General features: G+C 45.1%; 1 protein-coding gene across 3 annotated transcripts in view; it reads right to left on the reverse strand.

The window, feature by feature from the left end:
- Positions 1 to 1,178: 1,178 nt before the first annotated feature.
- Anxa4 (annexin A4) overlaps positions 1,179 to 22,708 on the reverse strand; it is a 56,291-nt gene continuing 34,761 nt past the window's right edge. For all 3 annotated transcript variants that reach the window (XM_021190349.1, XM_029534952.1, XM_029534951.1), the window contains exons 4-13: positions 21,878 to 21,972; positions 18,967 to 19,080; positions 17,917 to 18,007; positions 16,240 to 16,319; positions 15,185 to 15,241; positions 12,683 to 12,776; positions 9,013 to 9,108; positions 7,509 to 7,567; positions 6,206 to 6,328; positions 1,179 to 2,146 (exon numbers count right to left, since the gene is read on the reverse strand). In XM_021190349.1, the coding sequence (XP_021046008.1) occupies positions 2,087 to 2,146; positions 6,206 to 6,328; positions 7,509 to 7,567; positions 9,013 to 9,108; positions 12,683 to 12,776; positions 15,185 to 15,241; positions 16,240 to 16,319; positions 17,917 to 18,007; positions 18,967 to 19,080; positions 21,878 to 21,972 (869 nt within the window). In that variant the 3' untranslated portion in view covers positions 1,179 to 2,086. The remainder of the gene's footprint in view (positions 2,147 to 6,205; positions 6,329 to 7,508; positions 7,568 to 9,012; positions 9,109 to 12,682; positions 12,777 to 15,184; positions 15,242 to 16,239; positions 16,320 to 17,916; positions 18,008 to 18,966; positions 19,081 to 21,877; positions 21,973 to 22,708) is intronic.

The raw sequence follows: 22,708 nt of genomic DNA on the forward strand, positions 1-22,708 counted from the left end.
AAAGAACCTAATAATGCCTCCAAAGTGTAATAAATTAGGAGTAGAGATTCCACAGTCCTGAGGTGGTAGCATTGCTACCTGAATCTAAGTTAATTGGAGTGACTGTCACATAGCCATGTTGTCAGTGATCCCAGCACCAACGCAGAAAGAACAAAGGCGTGTGTGTGTTCTTTGTACATCTGTAACTTTTGTCCTTTGTGGTGCTGAGAACACAGGGTATAGCTACCCCACTGAGCTCCGTTCCTGATCTTCTATGTGACACTTAAAGACATGCTGCACTAACTAGAGCAGAGGGTAACTCATTTTCAGACAACAAACTACCATTGAGTAGGTGTTCGCATATATAAATGCTAGTGGTTTTGTCTTGTCCTGTTTTTGATGTGAGAGAGGGGTGTTATTCCTTAGCTTATGTGAGGAGACAATCTGGGGGACTTGGTTCTTTTCTTCTTCCATGTGGATTCTGAGGATTGAATTCAGGTTGTCAGGCTTGGCAGCAAGAACCTTTACCCACTGAGCCACCTCAATGTCATCGTGTGTGTGTGTGTGTGTGTGTGTGTGTGTGTGTGCACCCGTGTGGAGATCAGAAGCTGACATCAGTGTCTTACTCTCTACATCTTCCTCCTCCTTCTCACCACCACCACCATCATCATCACCACCATCATCATCATGGAAGCAGGGCCTACCATTGATCCTGAAGCTCAGTGATTCAGCTACACTAGCTGGCCAGTGAGCCCCTGGGATCTGTTCACTGCCACATCCCAGCTTTGGGGTTACAGGTACACACTCATTGGCTCTGCCTGGCTTTCACATTGGTGCCAGGGATCTCAATACCGCTCCTTGTCCTTCTGCAGCAAATACATTACTCACAGAGCCAGCTCCCCAGATCTTGCTTTGACTTTTTGATACAGGGACTCATGTGCCCTATCTGGCCTCACACTGGCTATGTAGCCAGGCACAGCCTGAAGTTCTAATCCTCCTGCTTCCACCTCTCCAATGTAAAGATTAGCCTTATAGAAGCAGGCTGACATACGATTGATGTGTTTTTAAAATATTGTTAATTTAAGTAGAAACTTAGAATCCTTAGTAAATTTAGTATTCCTTCGAAAGTAGTTCCTTCCATGGTTTAGGGTGAAAAGAAATCTCTAGGGTAGAAAAATCAGAGAAAGAATACACACCCCTTTAACGTCACTATTTTTAATTAAAAATGTCTCATGTATACAAACCAAACTTCATGATTATATGCAAGCACAGTTTCTGAATAAGATCAAAAAGGCACAGTGGGGATCAAATAAACAGTCTAACGAGATTAATTATTTTTAGCAGCAAAACTCTTCTGAGGTCAGCCACACCCAGAGCATTGCATTATCAGAGCAGCCTTGGCTGAGGCCACTCTTGACCGTCACTTGGAGCAAGATCAGTGATCCTAAGACTGAGGAATGTTCAGCACGAGTGACAACCAAGCACACGGGACCCGCTGAGCCACACTTGAAATTGAACTTGTTTGATGAGCTGGTACATACACTTTGTTACATACACTTCCCGGGGCGAAAGTGGTCTCAAGGTAGAAGATGAAGCAAGCCCCATTATAGTCAGCAACTGTCAACTAACATGATAGGCAGAGCCAAAGAAAGGGGGCTTGTGAGAACTTTGGATCTGTTTAGAATAGGAAACCAGATGGCTAATCTTAGGAAGAGATGCTGATGGCCCCACATGAAGAAATGACTGGCTTCCCAGGGAAGAAAATGGCTTCTGTTCTGTAAAATTTGTACTGAAAAGAAAATCTAAAAGGATTTAGTACATTCAATCTCTACAAAACACAAACGAGGAAATAATCTGATAAAGACGTGGAGCACATTTCAATTTCTAATTCTAAATTTCCATGTACGTCTTGAAAGCTTTGAAAGTACAAGTTTAAGGCATCAAAATGGCTAATTATAGACGATAATAACATAGTCTGCATCCCAGGAGGCAACTGGAGGCGTTTTAATTGGAAATAAGCATTTGAGATAATGTTAATAGCAGTGCAGAAAAATGAAGTTAAAAAAAAAAAAATCAGTGTTAAGAAGCCTTCTGTCCTGTGCCGTGATTAGTCATCTCCTCCACAGAGAATGAGCAGAACCTTCCTGTAGTCTCCGGAAGTGTCACCCTGGGAGGAAGGAGAGCACAGTAACCAGTGGGGTAAGATGCTCTTGGATAGGTCACACAGTTCAAAGTCACCTAAGTTTACTTTGCAAACCTCACTGGATTTTCTCAGGTCCTCAAAAAATGTTTTTAGTACAAAAGTAATGCTTTGGTCTGGAGAAATGCCTTTGCCACTAAGATTAATTCCTTTTCGCACATAGAATCTGAATTTGGGTTTTGATATTCCCAGTTGCCCATAATAATAGCTCCAGGGGATCTGATGCCCTCTTCTAGTCACCTTGGGCACTGCACACGAGACACACACATATATATGTACATATACATACATACATACATACATACATACACACACACATAAAGGTAATACTTATTCTGTGTTTTTAAAAAGTACTTAAGAATATAGGAACCACCTACTATTTCATGACCTACGGATCATTGTTCTTCACATTCTGACATGTTCCTCTCCTTCCAGTTCTTTATTTGTGCATGCAGATACCTAAGTGATGAGATTTTTAGGACGGAATTCATCTATGTCCTCATTTTGCTCTCTTTATTTTTGGTGGTGCCAGGACCAAATCATGGCCGTCCTCATGCTAGGCAAGAATAGGCAAGTGCTCTACTAATGAACTGTACACTCAACCTCTATATCCTTCTATATCTTTTTTTTTTTTTTTGGTTTTTCGAGACAGGGTTTCTCTGTGTAGTCCTGTCTGTCCTGGAACTCACTCTGTAGACCAGGCTGGCCTTGAACACAGAAACCCGCCTGCCTCTGCCTCTCGAGTGCTGGGATTAAAGGCATGCGCCACCACGCCTGGCTATATCCTGGTTTTTAAATTACAGTATTATTTAGTGATTACAGAACATTTTCTTACCCATTGTCAGATGTTTAGGTGGTCTCCAATGTTTCATTATAGCAAACTTTGCTTAATAAAGCACCTAGCCTCTGAGGTTTTTTTTTTTTTTTTTTAAGTTTTGCTTTGAATACATTCTCAAAAAATGAAAATTACTAGATTAAAATTGTGGATTTTTTTCTAATACTTTTGAAATGAGTTGCAAAATAGACTTCCAGAGAGGTTCTATAATTTCTATATGGAAATTTTTATAGCCTAATGAATACATTGCGGCTTTCCTTATTATTTATTCATTTATATTTTTGGTGCTGGAGATTGAAGGAGGCCTTGTGTGTACACTTAACAAGCAAGACTCTAAGCTCAATAAGTGAGTTTGGGTTACTTTTTCTCAATGGGCACCAAAACATATGGTGCCTCTGACTTTAAGAGTTCAAATTTTAATGCTTGTCACAATGAATAGTAATATATTATTAGTTTGTGTCAGTGCCCTGTGAAACAGTAAGTATGCATTAAAGTCCCTTACTGGCATAGTGTTTTGTCATCCTCTTCTTTTGGGGCTGTCCCATTTAGGTTTCTGCTGCTGTGTGATAAAGACCATGACCAAAGCAACTTGGGGAGGAAAAGGTCTATTTGTGAAGCCAGGGCAGGAAATCAAGGCAAGAAACTGGAGGCAGGAACTGAAGCAGAGGCCATGGAGGGGTGCTGCTTACTGGCTTACTCTCCATGGCTTGCTCAGTCAGCTTTCTTATATACCCCATGTCCACCTGCTTAGGGGTGACACTGTCCAAAGTGGACTGGGCCCTTCCACATCAATCATCAAAGAAGAAAATGCCTCACAGACTTGCTTGCCTACAGGGCAATCTGACAGGGGCATTTTCTCAGATGATGCTAGCTTATGTCAAGTCAGCAAAAAGCTAACCAGCACAGGCAGGAGTTTTGTGACAGTTTAATCTTTCATTTTCTACCCTCCCACCCTCCATGTGCATGTGTGCATGTGCATGTGCGTGTATGTGTGTGTGTGTGTATGTGTGTGTGATGTAGGGTATCTTCTCCCAAGGTTCTCATTCTACACATTATCGAGATCCACTGAACTTGAGCTTACCAACTGGCCAAGACCAGCTAGCCAGTGAGCCCAGGGGATCCTCTCGTCTCTGCCTTTGCCTCCACCTTTGCCTGCACTCGGGTAACAGATGCTTGCTGTCGCTGTCACTCTTTTTATGTGGGTGCTGGGTCCTCACGTTTACACGACCAGCATTTTGCCCACTGAGCCCCCACCCCACCCCCAGCCCCGTGTCCCCCTGTCCCCATTCTTCCTTCTGTCAACAGCAGCTCTCAAATGGCCAGTGTCTTCTCTACTATCCAGGATATTTAACTCACAGGTCAAATCTTAATGAGATGTTTGTTGTGTGGGCAACCCAAGCTTCTCCAAAATTAGTCTCAGCTTCATGTTTACGAGACTCTCCAAGCTTCTTAGAGAAGCAGAGGCCCAGTTAATTAGGGGTTGTGAGGGGCAAGTCAGTTTTCACCACACCCACGCCACCTTATAACTCCTGGCTGTCTGGTACCAAATGAAGAATGGTAAATGGGTGGGGGCAGGCGGAGGAAGCTTTCTCCTATTTCCATCAGACCCCTCTGGCCTGGGTTCATCTGCTTCTGCCATCATTACTAGGCAGATGTGGAAGTTCTGCTCTTAAAAGTATTCATTAAAATTTAGTAACTGTGAATTCTGTTTGCAAGGATCTGAGAAGGAAGAAGTTGACACCCTGGTGGATAGCTACTGTTGGACCTGCTGTAAAGAGAGGGTGTTCGCATGAGAACAGGGGACCAACTGTGAGGACCTGCTGTTCCTTACAAGGGTCATCTTAGGAAATGCTCTTGTGTGAAAACGAGTAGGTTATAGGAATTCGAGGTGGGTTATTTAATGAGAAATGTCTCCCACAGGCTCCCATGTTTGAAAACTTGCTCCTCAGTGGCACTGTTTAGAGAGGTTGTGGACCTTTCAGGAGGCACAGCCTGGCTGGAGGAAGTGTGTCACTAGGACCAGCTTGGAGTTTTATAGCCTTGCCCCACTTGCTGTTCACAGTTTCCTGTGTTCTGATAAAATGTGACTAGCCAACGTCCTGCTCCTTTGGCCTTCTGCCATGCCCTCACTACTCTGAAACTATATGCCAAGATAACCTATTTCTTCCATAAGTTGCTTTTGGCAAGGCCTTTACCCAACAACAGAAAATAAATGAAAACATACAAACTTGTTCAGTTTATTTCCCCACTTACTGGGTGCATTTAAGGATCGTGTGAGAGATCTTGGGTAGAAGAAACAAACAATAAAAGCAATTGAGAGTTCAAATAATGGGGTATATGCCAGTTACAGACATAGGTCTTATGTATCTCAAGGACCCTAAAGTTTGCAGTGTCAAATACTGGCATAAATTATGCGAGGCTGTTAACACATTTAACATTTTCTTCCTTTATTTTTTATTTTCTGTGTTCCAGTAGTTTGCCTACGTGCGTCTGGGCACCACATGCACACACTACCTACAGAGGCCAGAAGAGGGGGTCAGATTCCTAGAGCTGGAGTTATGGGTGGTTGTGAGCTGTCATGTGGGTGCTGGGAATGGAAATGAGGTCCCTTGGGAGAACAGTCAGTTCTCTTAACTGCTTATCCATTAACTCAGCCCCTGGTACTCATTCTCACCAACCTTTGGGACTGAGGTCAGGGGTGATGCTTCCTCCTCACACTCTGTGTTCACTCGAATTACTTAAGATGTCAGGGCTTTTTTTTTTTTTTTAATGTATTTATTATATGTAAGTACACTGTAGCTGTCTTCAGACACTCCAGAAGAGGGCGTCAGATCTTGTTACAGATGGTTATGAGCTACCATGTGGTTGCTGGGATTTGAACCTTTGGAAGAGCAGTCGGATGCTCTTACCCACTGAGCCATCTCACCAGCCCCATGTCAGGGCTTGTTATTCTACACATGTTTTAAATAAAAGCAGAACTAAATCACTGCCCCCGAATGTCCATTCTTATTTGGGGCCAACATGAAACTTGTACTGTACTTAGCAGGTAAATACTGCTTATATACCACGAGAAAGGAGGAGAGCCTAGGAATTCCTGAAGTAGGGGCCATCTTCATTGGGAATGGAAGATGCCAAGGAGGAGAAAGCCAGTGGTGCTACACCCTAAGGCCGGACCCTGATGATGCACCTACCTTGATGAAAGAGTACAAAGACTTCCCGTAGAGCCTCTTGAAGCTCGCCCGGATGTCCAGCATGTCAATCTCTGCTCTTGAGACCATCACTCTGATGAGGGTGCTGTCATCAGTGCCTAAGCCCTGAGGAAGGGAGTGCGATCCTGTATCAGGTGATGCTGTTCATGGTCCAGCAAGGCAAGACGAGGCAGTAGTGAGTCTGTTCGGCATCCTTTCCTGTGTGACCTGGGAGGCCTGAGGAACATCCTCGTGCCTCACCTTGGGATGGAAGGCTGGACACAGCCCACCTTCCCAACATGCTATGTGTTGGCCAGAAGCCAACTGTTCTCGTCTGCAATTTTCCTCCCCTGCCCATGTGGAAAGCTTCCCCCAAGGTTCTACTTAAACATAACAACCTTCTCTCTCTCTGTCTCTGTCTCTGTCTCTGTCTCTGTGTCTCTCTGTCTCTGTCTCTCTCTCCTTAGTAAAACAAGGCCTTGCTATATGTAGCCCAGCCTAACCTCAAACAAAGCAATCCTCCTTTCTCAGCCTCCCAAGGGTTAGAATTCCAGGCATGTGCCAGAACTCATGGCTTCAATTTCCTTCTATATTCTTTTCAAATCCTTCCTCAAGAATACCGAAAAACTCCACTGTCTTTTTTTATTGCTGTAATACTGGGATGCTGAGATCCTGTCTTCCATTCCATTCTACCCTGGGTTCTTTCTGCATGCTAGCTCTTTCCTTAAGGACAGATATTCTTTAAGGACAAGGATTCTCCACCCAGTGTGACGACACAGGCCTGTGATCCTAAGACTGTGATCCTAGGCTGAGGCACAGTGATCAGAAGTTCAAGATCAACCTCAGTTCCACAGAGAATTCTAGGCTAGTCTGGGCTACACGAGAACTTGTTTCACAACAACAAAACAACAGGAACAACAACAAAACCCAAGCTCTCGGGTTTCTGGTTTCCTATCCCACTTAGGGGTTCCTGGCAGGACTGCCTGCGCAGAGTCCAACACAGATCTGGGAAGTTGGCTCTAAAGGTGGAGTTAGGCCCCTTGGGGCACTCCTCCCTCCATGAAGAGTGTAAATAAACTGTGTATGCCTTAGTTTCCTTACCTGTTAACCTACAGTCTGTGGTCCTGTTTCTGTTGTGGGGCTAAAATTAATCCATACCTATAAAGCTCCACACATCGCAAGGCCAACGAGGGATACGACACAGAGCTGAGTTGAATATTCCAGAGTTGAATTTGGGTGACAAACTTAAGAAGGTGAACCAAAGACATGCCATGGTCTTTCAAATGGTCAAAGCACAGCCGCCTACCTTCATGGATTTATAAAGTCTCTCAGCGAAATACGAAGGCTTACTCCGCATGCACTTCACTGTGGAGAAAATGGACAGGAAGACATGAGCAGACGCCACCCCCCTGCCCACAAGCCCACCCCATTCTCACCAGCGCTTCCTGTCTCTTAATTAAATCATCTCTATTTTTAAAAATAGAAACACAAGAATGAAAAGATTACAGAAAAAAAAAACCCAAGAACAAAGAAAAGCGACAGACTCGGTTTCTACAAAGTCCCAGGAAATATTTCCTGATTGCTTTGTTAGACCTCTTTAAGCCAAGCAACGCTTCCTGCCACCAGGGCCTCTCTCAGATGGATAGGCTCCTCAGCTTAGCAGTTCCTACAGAAGTCATTAATGAAGGCCATCGGAGCAAGGGTGGCCTGTAGTTCCAGAGTGATGATTACAACTGCCGTATAAAACAGTTATTAGGGGGCTGGAGAGGTGGCTATGCAGTTAAGAGTCCTTGTTCTTGCAAAGGACTGGGGGTGGGGTGGGGTCAGGTCCCAGCATTCACATGACTGCTCACAACTGTCTGTGACTCTAGTTCCAAAGGATCTGATTCTCTCTTCTGACATCTTAGGGCACAAGGCATGCACATGGCACGCAGACATACATGCAGGCAAAACACCCATATACATAAAATCTAAATGAAACAAATTTTAAACCCACCACGCATTGACTCGCCAGATACAGCTAGCGTGACATTCTCTCTCTCTTACAATGGGATAGAGCAGTGCCAAAGACCAAAGACATGAGCCCCTGGCACAACAGCAGTCAGGCTCTCACACAGCCCAGGCTGGACTTGAACTCTCTATGTAGCTGAGGATGATCTGGAACTATTGATCCTCGGGGCTGCCTTCACCTCCCAAGTGTTGGAATCACATGTGTGTGCCATAGCCAGCTTTGCAAATATTTCTTGTTTAAAGTTGTAAAACAGTCATATGGGGTGTCTCAGGTCTATGAACCTAGCATTCACAAAGCCAAGATAAGAGGATTGCCACAAGTTCAAAGTCAACTCTGGCTACTGAATGAGACTAGGAAAAGAAATTCTGGGGCCAGAGAGATGGATCAGTGATTAAGTGCACTGGCTGGTCTTTTGGAGGACAGAAGTTTGGTTCCCAGCACCCATGTGGTAGCACATAACCATCTGTAACTCGTGTTTCAGGGGCTCTAGTACCCTCTTCTGGCCTCAACAGGCATTGCAAACATGTGGTGCACAGATATATATGCAGGCAAAATATTCTAGAACACTGACTGGGTGTGGTGGCACATGGCTGTAGGTCAGGTACTTGGGGACTGTGGAGAGAAGATCACATTAATTCAGAAGTTCCAGACAAGCCTGGCTGACTTACTATTTTTTTAAAATTTTAGAATGTACCCTCAGTGATTGAAACAACTTTAATTTCAGGAAGACGTGTTTCTGTATCTCTGTGACATCTGGATGTGACATCAATGGAATTAGCTCTGTTGCTCACCAGCTTACCTATAGCCAGCAGGGCATCTTCAAAGCTTCCAGATGTCTCAGACTTAATGCTCTGTTCAATGTCCTTCTGCGAGATCCTTTTGTATTCATCAAACACTACGACCAATAACAACATAGTGTGGGTTAGAGACCAGGGCTGGCGCTGGCAGCTAAGCCTGATGACCTGAGGGTCCCCAAGACCCACGTGGTAGGAAAGGAGAAATGACTTGGGCAAGTCATCCTCTGCTCTCTACATGTGACCAGTAGTATTTGCATACTCATACACATGTACACACGTGTGCACATGCACACGCACACAAATGCACACATCCCCTCACAACACACCCCTTCTCTTCTTCTCTCTAAATAAATAAATACATAAATAAATATAATAAAATTTAAATTCAGAAAACTAAAATTTATGGAGAGAATGAATACAAGCTGCTGCTGCTGCTTCTGCCTCTCCTTCTGCTTCTCCTTCTTCTGCTTCTCCTCCTTCTCCTTCTCCTTCTCCTTCTCTTTCTCCTTCTCCTTCTTCTTCTTTTTGGTACATTTCAAGAGGAAATCAGTCCCGTGGGTGAGCACCCTAGCAGGATGCGGCCTGCTGGACGGGGCCCATCCAGGAAGAAGAGCGCTGAGAGCATCAGTCACCCTCTTCCGCTGGCTAGGACCTTGGTCCTCCATGTCAAGTGGAAAGAGTCTTTGGGGACCTTTGCTTTCTTCTTGTTTAAGCAGACAGGGTCTGGTGGTTCATGCTGTAATTCCAGTTCATAGCAAGTGGAGGCAGGATCAGCACTTCTTCAGTTACACGCTAAGCCTGAGGTCAGCCTGGACTACACAAGGCCTCGGAAGTCACCTATGTATTCCTCGTCCATTTGGCTCGTCAAGACGAGAATAATTCTGTTTCCTCAAAACTGAGGCAGATATGATAACAGCACCTTTTAATAAATTCTTCACCTCATTATTACTATTCTTGTTTAGTTTGCTTTTTGTCAAGGACTCTTGAATGTGATGAATACATTTTCCTCTTCTTCTAGAGACCTCTCAGAACAGACATGTCTTGCTTATCTTTTTAGTGACCTTTGTTGGCACACTGTCCTATTCCCCGTCTGCGTGGGTCTCACAGGTGGTCAGTCAAGGAACACCAATGTCCAGCAACTTACATCACAACCTCAGCTTGGTGGGGTCCTTAGAGCGGCTTGTCCACCAAGGAGATGGCTTTCTTGCTTTGTCTTTTTAATTTTGTGTGGTCAGGCATAGCGGTGCTCACCTGTGATCCCAGCACTAGGGAGGCAGAGACTGGAGAATCCCTGTGAATTTGAGGCTAACCTGTACTACATACACAACAAGTTCCAAGCTAGCCAGGGCTACACCATGAGACTCTAGCTCAAAACAAATTGTGTGGGGTGTGGTATATGTATGTACTAATGTACGAGAATGTGTGTGCATGCATGCATGTGGGAGCCAGAAGCTGGTATCAGGTGTCTTATTTCTAACGTATTTTAATTAACTAATTCATTTCAAATGTGCTTTCATGGCTTGTTATGCATGTACTCGTGCACACAAAGAGCACAGAAGAACACTGGTGTCTTCCTCCATCCCTCGTTATCTTACTGCTTTGAGGCAGCGTCACTCACTGAGTGGGAAGCTCACCATTTCAGCTAGGCTGGCTGACTGACAAACCCCCAGGCTCCACCAGTCTCTGGCTTCCAATGCTGGGCTTACAGGCACATGCAACAATACTTGGCTTTTTTATGTGAGCATATGGGATTTGAACTCAGGCACTCATGGTTGCCCAGCAAGCGCTCTTCCCTGGTGAGCCATCTCCCAACTCTCCACATTATTATTATTATTATTATTATTATTATTATTATTATTATTATTATTATTATTATTAGAGACAGTCTTCGCTGCAGCTGGAGTCACTTATTAGTCAGCCACAAGCCCCAGGGGCCATCTTGTTCCCTCCTTTCCTGCCTAGAAGCACCTTGGTTTCTGTCCTCATGAAGGGCTTCAGATCTCCCTCCAGTCTTGGGAGCCACCAGTATTTTCTCGTTCCTTTCTGTTAGTTATATTTGCCCAGAGTCAAAGAAGCTAATTCAGCCCCCACTGTACGCATGAACAAAATGAGACAGAAAATTACCCACAAACCCTTAGTTTTGGACACTACTGTTGGTAACAAGATGATTTAGTTTGACTACCTAAATAATGCTTAAAATATTATCTCTTGTTGGTGGCTCACGCCTTTAATCCCAGCACTCAGGCAGAGGCAGGAGGATTTCTGTGAGTTCAAGGCTAGCCTGTTCAACAGAGCAAGTTCCGGGACAGCCATGGATATACATAGAAACCCTGTTTCAAAAAGCAAAAAAACATGTATCTTGGTAATTTATTAACAGGTAATTTTAAACTGCCCATCTACAGACTTGAAATTAAAAATTCTTAGCAAATTCTTCTTGGGACCTGCAGTTCTGGAGAACTGTCGCAAGGGGGAGCTCACATTGTAACCAGGCAAGGGGAACCAATAAAATAAAGGAAAGCAAAGCCCCAGTCTCATGGTTGCCTATGATTTATGAACAGGAATAATTGCTTATTATTATTTTCTTTTTGCCACTGAGGAATATCTAGAATAATTACAACTTGTAAATGTGTCAAACTTTGCAGTTAAATTGTGTTTTCAATTTAGCAAACCCATTCGCCTTCAATTTCCCACAAGCTTTGTAACTCTGTATGACAGGGGTATGGTGGTTTATAAAATGATGGTGCCCATGAAGGTCTAAAAAGCCCATCTCCAAGACAAACTACCCCACCGAATCCTTACTGCTGTTTATAAGGAGACTTAGCCTACAACAATTATTCTATAATAGTTTAGTGTTCCTTCCCCCCAAAAGATGTTAAAAGCACATTGCAAAATTTAGAAATTACCAGAAGCAAATTAGGAAGATCAAACAAAGGAAATAAAAAGTGAAATTACCCCCGCCTCATCTTACTCAACGGAACCCCTGAGCAAGTCCATCAGTGGTGTGAAATAGGAATAACTACCAACCAACATTTGTTTAGCTGGTGCCTCGGGGAGTGAAGGTTAATTTCTTATGTAGGTAGTGGGGAAGGCTGTCTTGGGGCTATGCTAGGACAAGAACTGGTTATGAAGGTTGGTTTCCTAGAATAAGGAATGCTAAACGATTAGGGACACATGGCATACCTGTCAGTTACTCAAATTAATCTTTCAAAATTGGCCTTCATTCACGTAATTACCTCCTACATTTGCAGGGTAATATCCAACAGTTCAGTTTCTTTTCTGTATCATGGTGAGGGAAAGGTCATCAATTGGTACACATCAAGATACATTTCATACATGTTTGGGATGATCAAACAGTAAATAAAAGATATTCTTTTTTAAAAGGCTGTCAGGGTTTGGAGAGATGGCTCAGTGGTTAAGAGCTCTTGCTGAGTTTAGGTTCCTCCCCAGCACCCACTTGGTGCTCATAATTGTCTGTAACTCCAGGTCCAGGGAATCTTGTATCCTCTTCTGATCTCCAAGGACACCAGATACACTCGTGGTTCAGTCATACATTCCATCGAAACATTCATACATGTAAAATAAATTAACCTTGAAAACATTTACGATTCTATGTTCTAGTGTAAGTCCCACCATTCTAGCAGGACCGAGCAAGGCAGTGAGGTAGCTACACACCATGGAGCAGATGGTTCCGGTTCCGGGAACAGAGAATGCTTAGGAATTTCACCTCGTCTGTCCCCCATCTCTTCTCTCCAGCCTCAAGTAGTTCCTGATGACAAACAAAACGTGAGTTTAAACACCAAAAAGGACATGTGCCAGCACCTGGCAAAGCGTTCTAAAGTTTTTAAGAGTCAAGCTTGCTTGGTGTTTTGTTAGTTGAAAAGGCAAATAAATGTACACACACACACACACACACACAGAGAGAGAGAGAGAGAGAGAGAGAGAGAGAGAGAGAGAGAGAGAGAGATACAGAGAGATAGATAGAGACAGACNACACACACACAGAGAGAGAGAGAGAGAGAGAGAGAGAGAGAGAGAGAGAGAGAGAGAGAGAGAGAGAGAGAGAGAGAGAGAGAGAGAGAGAATTCCATTTACTTTAATCTTACCATGGCATGAAAGCAACATACAGGCAGCAGAAATCAGAACAAAAGTCAAGGCTTGCATTTCTATCTTTCCTTGGGCCAGCCGATGTAGTTTGGGACTTCATCAAGTAGTGAGCCTTACTTCCAGGTAGCTACACAATCCCAAGGGCAGACAACCCACACACTACGGGGAATTTGCTGCTAAGCTTCCCACTGGAATGCGTTTTCAGCTTACAACAGGTTGAAACAACCCCATTCCAAGCCCCGTTTCTGTCTTTCTCTCCATCTCTCTCTGATGTATGTGTGTGCGCACGTGTGTGTTAATTCTGTTTTGCAGAAGATCCTGATGAACACCCTGGTGTGTTAATAAAGGAAGGCAGAGACATGATGCTGATTTCCGGCACCAGAGCATAAGCAGTCACGCAGCCCCAGAGGCTCCATGAAGCCCAAGGCAAGCACACTCTACACACTCCAAGGCAAGCACACTCTACACACTCCCTTCTTTCTAATGCAAGCAACAGGCTCTTTCCTCCATGCTCCGCTGTGGCTCATACCCTGCATGTGGAGTGGAGACACTCATTGCTACAGCTGGGTGTTGGTTAGCAATGGAGGAACTAAGCACAAATCCCAAATCCCAGTCCTCCCACATCCTGGTTGGTCTTTCGTCAATGAGACGCAAGCTAGCCTCAGTTGAGATAATGCCTCTCTTGGATTACCTGTAGGTAAGTGTGTAAGGCATGTTCTTGATTCATGATTGATGTGAGAAAGCCCCTCCCCCATTGTGGGTAGTGCCACCCCTGGCCTTCACTGGTCCTGGATGTTATAAGAAAGCAGGTTGAGAAAGCTATGGGAATGTTGGCTCACAACCATCTGTAACAAGATCTGACACCATCTTCTGGAGTGTCTGAAGACAGCTACAGTGTACTTACATGTAATAAATAAATATTTTTTTAAAAAGAGAGAAAGCTATGGGAAGTAAGTCACTTAATATCCCTCCATGTCCTCTTTATCAGCTCCCGCCTCCAGGTTCCTGCCCTGCTTGAGTACCTGTCCTGACTTCCTTTGATGATGAACGGTAGTATGAAAATGTAAGTCAAATATACCTTTTGCTCCACAACTTGATTTTTAGTCATGGTGTTTTGTTGTAGCACAAGAAACCCAGAAATGTAACTATGACACGCCATGATTTGGCCTGAACTCAGGCAAGGGGTGTCTTCTGAGCCTCAGTTTCCTTACCTGTAAAATGGGGGTTAAAGTCCTAAGGTTGGTATAAGGATTCAGTGGTGGCCTGGAGAGATGGCTCAGTGGTTAAGAACACTGACTCCTCTTCCAGAGGTCCCAAATTCAATTCCCAGCAACTACGTAGTGAGTGGCTCACAACCATCTGTAATGGGATCTGACACCCTCTTCTGGTGTGTCTGAATCTACAGTATACTTACATATAATAAATGAATAAATCTTAAAAAAAAAAAAAAAGGATTCAATGGTCTGCCTAGGAAAGGTCAGGTGGGCGTGTTGGGCTTTTACAAAAGGTCCAGGGTTTATGTGCTACTTGGCCACAGGGACAAGTGTCAGGAAGCAATAGGGGTGCTGAGTGCCAGGGCAGCAGCTCTCTTTTGAAAGTCACATGGTGTTTACAGGTCCTACCTCCTGCTCTCTTTAGGGACGTATGAAGAACAGCGGCAGCTCCTTTCCTTTGTGCCATTCAGCACTGAGCACTTGCATACTATGGGGCACATCCTGGGCTCTATTCCTTAGCCACACACACACACACACACACACACACACACACACACACACACGCAAGTGCGTGTGGGATGGGGTGGGGTGGGGTTCCGTACTTCCCTGGGATCCTCGTTGAGTCCTCATTGTGAGGAGAAGACCTGGAATCCAGGAGTACAGAAACAGTGCCCTGAGCTACCTGGGGTCCCAGGCACCCCTGAAAGACCTGCTAATCAAAGACTGTCTATGAGAGTCTTTCTCATAACACACCTCAGCCAGACTAATATACCCTGAAGTAGAAGAGGCTGTCCACCAACCAAGTGAGGCCTGTCTTAGAGAAGAAACTGCAAGAAGGAAGTTTCGGTCCACTAACCTGGGCATCCTGCTTCACAAGTGCATCATCAAGGTAATTTCCTTCATCCCTGCCAGCCTGTGGGGAGATGGAAGAGAGGTACACAAGTAACCATGGCAGCGAGTACCCATGGAGATGGCAGGGACTCTTAAGACAGAAGGCCTGGAAAACCAAGGCACTGAGACAAGCCATAGTAAAAGCTGGGTCTCCAGGTTAAGGAGTTAGGACTGTTGTCTTCTGTCACAGGGCTTGGACCTATGCTCTGGAGTTGGTCCCAGCGGAGCGTGGGCTCCGCTGTGACTCCTGATGTTGCAAAGGTGTCTTCCTAGTGGAGGGGCAATACATCTTTCCATCCCACCCCCACCCGCACTCCCACCACTGCACCCACCCAGCTGACTCGGCCTTCTTAACTGACCAGTCTTCATGGTCAAGAGAACGCTAGACCTGAGGTGGAACTTGGAAAGCTGACACAATGCCAACCCCAAATACATCAGCTCCATCAGGGAAGGTCACGGGAGCCCCTGGAGGAGCCCTCAGGAGTGAGAGGTAGGCACTGCCCTCCAGATTGGTAGGCTGTTCTTTAAAAAGGATGAAAAAAAGTGTGTGTGTGTATGTGTGTGTGTGTGTGTGTGATGTGTGCAAAGGTGCCTCGAAAGGCTAGAAGAGGGTATCAGGTCTCCAGGACCTGGAGTGATAGGTGGTATGAGCCATCCACTTGGGATGCTCAAGGTTTAACTCAGACCCTCTGCAAAAGCAAGAGGTAATCTTAACCTCTGCAGCCCTGCACAGCATAAACATCTAAAACACAGGAAGTATCTATCTCAATATCCTTGTTATCCAACAGCTGACATGAACTTGGGCCATGTGGACAGTGAATTAAAGTACAAGAAATGGTTGTGCATGCGTGACTAGCCAGGGTCTCTGGAGGAGAAATTTGATGTAGGAACAGAGCGGCCCAAGAACCATGCCTGGGGCATATCTGTGTTTAGGAGACTGAATGGATGAAGAGCAGAGGGTGAGCGCTTCAATCAACCCAGCATCCCCTATCAGAAGGCAGGACCGAGGAAGCCACGCACCGCCGTCAGGGACACCAGTACTCGCTGGAACATGAAGGATGTGTCAGAGCAGATGTCCTCTTCAAGGCTCTTTCCATATTCTACCAAGAAATTGGAAATGGGTACATCAGAACAGAGACCTGCCCAATGCTGTCATCCTCCGGCCTGCTCTGTCCCCCACCCCCAACCCCCTCCAGCCAGCCTGCTCACTGGAACAGCACAGACCAAGGTGTTGCCAAGTGAGGTTTTCAAAATCTGAACTTTGCCAGGCCCCAGGTTGGAGTGAGTGATGTAACCATTAATAGGTAAAGTACCCATGCTCCTGTAGGTGACCTTTCACCTATGCTTCCATAAGCAATTCTAACAAAGCCCATTAGCTCATAACAACAACAGAACAAACCACAAAACAACTTTGGTTAAAAAAAAAATGACCCAGGTGCTAACTTGTCATAGTGGGAAGGATCGACAGCAGCTGTCTCTTACGATGAAGGTGGGCTGGAGTCCTCCTTGGTCTTCTTCTGTCTGTGACTTTGCTATGCAAATGCTATGTGTCTGAACGGAAGCTGGCAAGGTGACCAGTGTCACTGGACAGAAGTCCCCAGAAAAGTTCTAACAGATCTCCCTGAAGAGTCACACTCTCTACCGCCCCCAGAAGCCACTGTGGAACAGGTGTCAGGGTTAAGGGGTCAACTCCAAATCCTGGGTGGGGCTGAGGTCAGGGTTGGGTGCCAACTCCAAATCGTGGGTGGGGATGTGAAGGAGACATGGAGGGTTCTTGGGCTCACATAAGCACAAGGAGATCCAGGAGTGTTAAATACACAGGCCGGCTCCTTCAGAGGAAGGGATGTATAACCTGTTATCTTCCCAGAAGGCTGGGAGCCGATCTGGATAATATCCTGGTGACCTTTGTGCTCTCTGTGTGGCTGAGACCACAGGGATTCTCCCCAGACCCTTATCATGAACTTGTCAATCTACAGAATTTATCTTTATGGGAGGTATCACATGTAATCAATCTATAGAATATATCTTTATGGAAGATGTCACATGTACTTAACAGAGTTTTGAAGCAGTCATCTTAAGTTTTATTGTACACACAGGATTGAGTAATTATCACCAGGAAAATTTTCACCAAATTGTGGTGTGCTTAAGTAGGCCAAAAATAAACTATTCAGGGTCAGAGTCAATCAGACTGCCTTCTTGCCTCCCTCAGATCGTTATTCTGCTATCTGTGGGGGTGGAGAGACCTGCATGGGGCTAAGGTCAGGGTTGGAAGCTAAATCCAAAACCTTCCAGGTTAGAGGACTAACTCCAAATCCTGGGTCAGGCTGGGTTAGGGTCAGGGCTCTAACTCCAGACCCTCAAGGTTTAGGCTCAGGCTCTGAACAACTGAGCAAGAGACCTACTGTGTGACCGTTTTCTCCTCAGAAGCAATCCATACTGACTTTTAAAACACAGGGAACAGCAGTGATGGAGTGTAGCTCTGTGCTAGAACCTAGAGTGCTGGCTTGGCTTGTGAGAGACCAGGGGATCCATCCCTAGCACCCAGGTGGGCCACAGATAGGGCAGAAAACTCACGATAAATAAATAAAATAAATGGTAGAAAATGCCATCATAGTCTAATAGCTGAGAAGTGATAGTCACGAGCCTTCCTTTCAAGTCCTGGGCAACCTGGGCCAGGGCCTGGGGGATGCTACTTACGCTGCAGGTATGTCTGGTTGATGCGACGGATCTCCTCAGGGGTACGAGAGGCCAGGATCTCAATCAGACAGCCCTCGTCCGTGCCAGCTCCCTAAATATGAGGGCAGGGGTGAGATGAGATGAGCCAGTGGATCAAGTTAATGTGCAGTTTTTATGCATGGTTAAACAAATAAAATACAATTGCATTTACTAATTAAAAACAGAGTCCCACACTCAGAAAGAATGCAGGCGGGAAGCTGCCGAGTATAATAGCAGCTCACCCGGGTCTGGAAACAGGGTCTGCTAGCTTTTACCTGCCCCGCCCAAGCCCAGTGTGTTTACCATATCGTTATTAATAATAATGCACATTTGTAGGGCCCAGTAGCCATCTGTTGTTTGTCATAACAGGTTAGGTGCCGTTTCTGCCCTCTGGGGTTCTACTCTTTCTTCAACCTCTGCTCTCTTTCTCTGAAGGTCAGAATGTTCTGGTAAAGATGTTATCTCCCTGTTTCACCTTCTACACGGTGCAATAGCATTGATAAGCAAAGGAGGGCGGCTACACTGGCCTCTCAGAGTCACTTGCTGCCAAGCAGCTCAGCTACAGAGAATGCCCCTGCCTGCCCAACACCTGGGTCCTACCAGCAGCCAGTTTCTTCCATCAGTCCCAGGGAGCAGCAAATGGCTCAGCAAACTTTGGGGATTTCTTAATTACAACAGCCATGTATATATCAGAAGGGAAAACCTGTTTCTCCTTGTCTCTCTTCCCCCATATTAGAAGGGTTCAACCATAGGCCAATCTTAACTTTAAGATTTCAGATGATGTATGTGGGTCTGCTCCTGTGAGTGCAGTGCCCAAGGAAGCCAGAAGAGGGTGTCAAAGGCCCTAAAGCTGGAGTTACTGGTGGTTGGGAGCTGTCCAGCATGTGCTGGGAAATAAACTACAGCCCTCTGACAGAGCTGCAAGCGCTCTTAACCACTGAGCCCCGTGGTCCAGCTCTGCCGGTCATGTTTCTTAAGGAGAGCTCATTACCATGTGCACAGAGAACACCCAAGTTCAAGGGGACCACCGACCTTCATGGCCCTCCGCAGCTCCTGCACATCATACAGCACCGTGGGTGTCATCAGCCCCAGGATCACCTGCTCAAAGTTGCTGCTCAGCTCTGACTTCAAGTCCTCCATCAGGTCCTGCAATGAACCAACAAGAAGAACGTGTCTACTTTTAGTGGCTATTGTCACTCATACCCACCATATCCAAGTATGGGGCAAGAGTGTCCTGTGCTGTCACTCTCTTGGAAGCACGTTGTGGCATTTTCCTAAGTCATCTGACACAGCTGCATGTCTAGAGTCACACAGAAGCCTGTTAAGTACTTCCTGATTTTCCAGCTAAGACCAGATTTTACTTATTGACTTCAACCAAAACCACACAGCATAGCAGATAAGGGAGTGCGGCCATTTCCCATTAAGCCAAAACTTTAGTGAGATTTGCAAAACAATGCCAGCTCTCTCATTGTTTGTGTGTGTTTGGTTTTGTGTGTGTGTATATATATTGTTGTTCTCATTAAATTTTATTTTTGAACACATAGCTATTTTTCCTTTTAAAATTGGTAATTACATTCATTTGTTTGTGTGTAGAGGTGTGCCGCAGTACACAAGTGGCGGTCAGAGGACAACCTAAGAGAGAGGTTCTTTCTATCACAGGGGACCGAACTCAGGTTGTTGACAAGAAGCACTTTTACACAGTAAGCCATCTCACTGGCATAATATTTTGTGTATATTTGTATATAAACATACACATATGTGTATAAATGTTGTGGGTCTATACCTGTGTGTAGGTACATGCACATGTGTTTGTGTGCATGCACACATAAGTGTGTTTGTGTGCATGCACACATAAGCATGAGTGTGTATAAAGGTCAGTTGTCAATGTCTGGGGTCTTCCTCAATTGCTCTCTACAACTGAGGTCTACAGGTTCTTCCAATGAACCTAGCGCTCACTGCTGGCCAACAAGCCTTAGATATTTTCTTGTCTCCTCCCCAGTGCTGGGATTACATATATAGTTTTCATTCATGCACATCTTTATGTTAAATCTACAAATGTGGATTGAATGAATGAATGAGTGGATGAATGAATTAGAAGTCTATTAATATTGGTCATTTTAGACTACCATAGGTTAGCTCCATTCAGAAGGTAATCTCCAGTGTGTGATACAAGAGTTGTAATGTAATGTAATGTATATAAAGTACTTCCATGTATAGCCCACACCTCCCTTGACTTTCCATGTCTGCTACTGGTGTCTTTCAGTTTCCCTGGGGATGGGAACAGTTTATGGGGCTCTGGAGACAGTTGGTGACAGTCTGACCCATGACCTACAGGAGCGCTCAGAGTTCTTCTGTAGATGCTCCAGAGAGCATCGAGTCAGCTCTGCCCTGCCCCTCCATCCCTCTCCACCTTGGCAAGCAGTTTGGAGCCATCTGTGAGAAGCAGCTTCACTGTTCCTTGCTGTGACATCTCCCATGACACCTGCACTGGCCATGAAGTCACTGGGCACCGATGTACAGAGACAAGGTTCTCAATGAAGAAGCAGGAGGGTTGGGCTGCTTTAATGGTGGTGTGTGGGAAGGCTGGGCTGAATAATTCGAGTGAAGGAGGGGTGGGGAGTTCAGACAAAATCTAGAGCATGCTGGGTGAAGAGATGAATTTCTAAGCTGCCATGCATGCGTTGGAGATTGGTGCTAATGCTGTTCATCTGCATGTCCAGATGTTGAAGGTCCTTGTCCCAGTTGTGTTTTGGTCTATGAATAAAGATGCCAATGGACAATAGCTCAGCGAGGGGCAGGACACTGAGAGTTGCGGAGGGGGGGGGGGAAGGATGCAGAGAGGAAGGACAGAATCGCCTGGACTGGGGGAAGAAGAATGGGACGCAGTAGCAGCAGGAGATAGAGCCTACCACTCATGTGAGATTTGAGTAAATGGCCACCAGCCACTTCCCCGATTGGGCCTGGGGTAACAGGGGAAGGTTTAGGAATGCACAGCTTTTGAGGTAACCAAGGCATTTTAAAATTAACTGGCACACTCGTGAGTATGTGAGTGTATGTGTGTGTGTTTTCCATTCTTGGATCTGAGATAACTCCTGGGCACACATAGTGAAAGCATGCAATTACACAGAAAGCCCTGCTTGCTGGAGTGTGAAGGGCCTGGAATTTCTGTGTTTTGATTTTTGCAAAAATATCCTTTAAATTTAAAATAATATAATAATAATTTAATAATATGAATAATAATAATTTAAAATAATAAAATAATTAAAAATATCCTTTAAATAAACTTTTCAAATGTTTTTCTTTTTACATTACTGTGTGTGTGTGTGTGTGTGTGTGTGTGTGTGTTTGTGTGTGACCTCACATGTGGACAATTCTGTGAAGTTGGTTCTCTCCTTCCATCAGGCAGATCTCTAGTCTTGAACTCAGCTCATCAAGCTTAGGGGCAAGCCCCTTTAATCCACTGAGCTATCGTTTTCTATCCCTATTTTTAATGGATGGTCAGTTGTTGTACTACTACTAATGGGGCAATGTGGCATTTTAATGTGTGTACACATGTGGTTATCAGGTACAGGGACTGGCATAGCTGTCGGCCTCAGATGGTTGTCATTTGTTTGTGTGAGGAACATTTAAATCATCTCTGCTCTCTATTTTGAAGTATTCAGTTAGCTGTCACCCACAGTCACCCTACCATGCTATAGAGCCTTAGGATTCATCCTCTCATCTAGCTGCTGCCCTGTACCCATTGCCTCTTCTCCCCTCTTCCCCCTCTTCCCCCACTTCCTATGCTCTGATAACCACTAATTTCACAGATAGTCTTAAGGCATTGGGTCACTTTCGGGTCTAGCTTCAGGAGGGGGATGGTGTGTGAGGCGGAGGTGGCATTCTGCTTCCAAGATGCCTGAAGAGTCCCTGGTCACCTGCCAGATCAGGAAACTGGACCTACCCTGCCGATGGTGCTCTTGTAGGCACTCCTGATTTCCTGGCGTTGGGCGGTGTTTCGGTAGGCTAAGACTCCGATAATGGCATCTTCATCAGTACCTGGAGACGAGATGGAAACAGCAGGGGTCAGGATTTGCCTGTGTGAGGAAATGGTCTCCCCTGTGGCCCCTGGAGTTACCTCAGGAAGGCTGAATGTTTGATGAGAAGAGAGAACCTGGACTATAAGCCCAGGGAGGTGAGGCAGGGGTTCTCCTTTCTCACAGCTGGTTGTTATTGTTTGAGGAACTTTCTGTTTATTTGTTGGAAGAAGCAGCTGGGACACAGGGGGGGGGAGGGGAGGATAGAAACTGTTCTACTAAATGATGCAGGGAGAAAGTTTTAAATGTGTTCTCCATCGTATTCCTCACAAGCTTAGAGATCCAGCAAAAGGTGAGGGACAGGCAGACCTACAGAACTCTCAAATCCAACCTTCAGAGCTCTGCACGGGAAGGAAGAGCCCTTCCTGCTTTGAACCCTCACATTAGCTTTGAGTTTTATTTAAAAAAAAAAAAAAAAAAAAAAAAAAAAAACCCAAACAGGGAGATATATAAAAAAAAAAAAAAAAAAAAAAAAAAGCCCCACCTTCTTCCAGATTCAAATTTTCTTCTAAGCCATGCAAAGTGTAGGCCTATGGCCACACCCAGCGTTTAACCCACACATTGCCACAGGAATTTAGGGTTTTATTTTCTCATAGATCTGTAAAAAACCTTCTAACTAAATTCTTATTCTGTAGCTTGGTTTCTCTTTCCTTTAAGAAAAACTCGCATCTCATCCCTTGCCTGCTCAGAAACTCAAA

This window comes from Mus pahari, chromosome 2 (assembly GCF_900095145.1).
Source record: "Mus pahari chromosome 2, PAHARI_EIJ_v1.1, whole genome shotgun sequence".
NCBI lineage: Eukaryota > Metazoa > Chordata > Mammalia > Rodentia > Muridae > Mus > Mus pahari.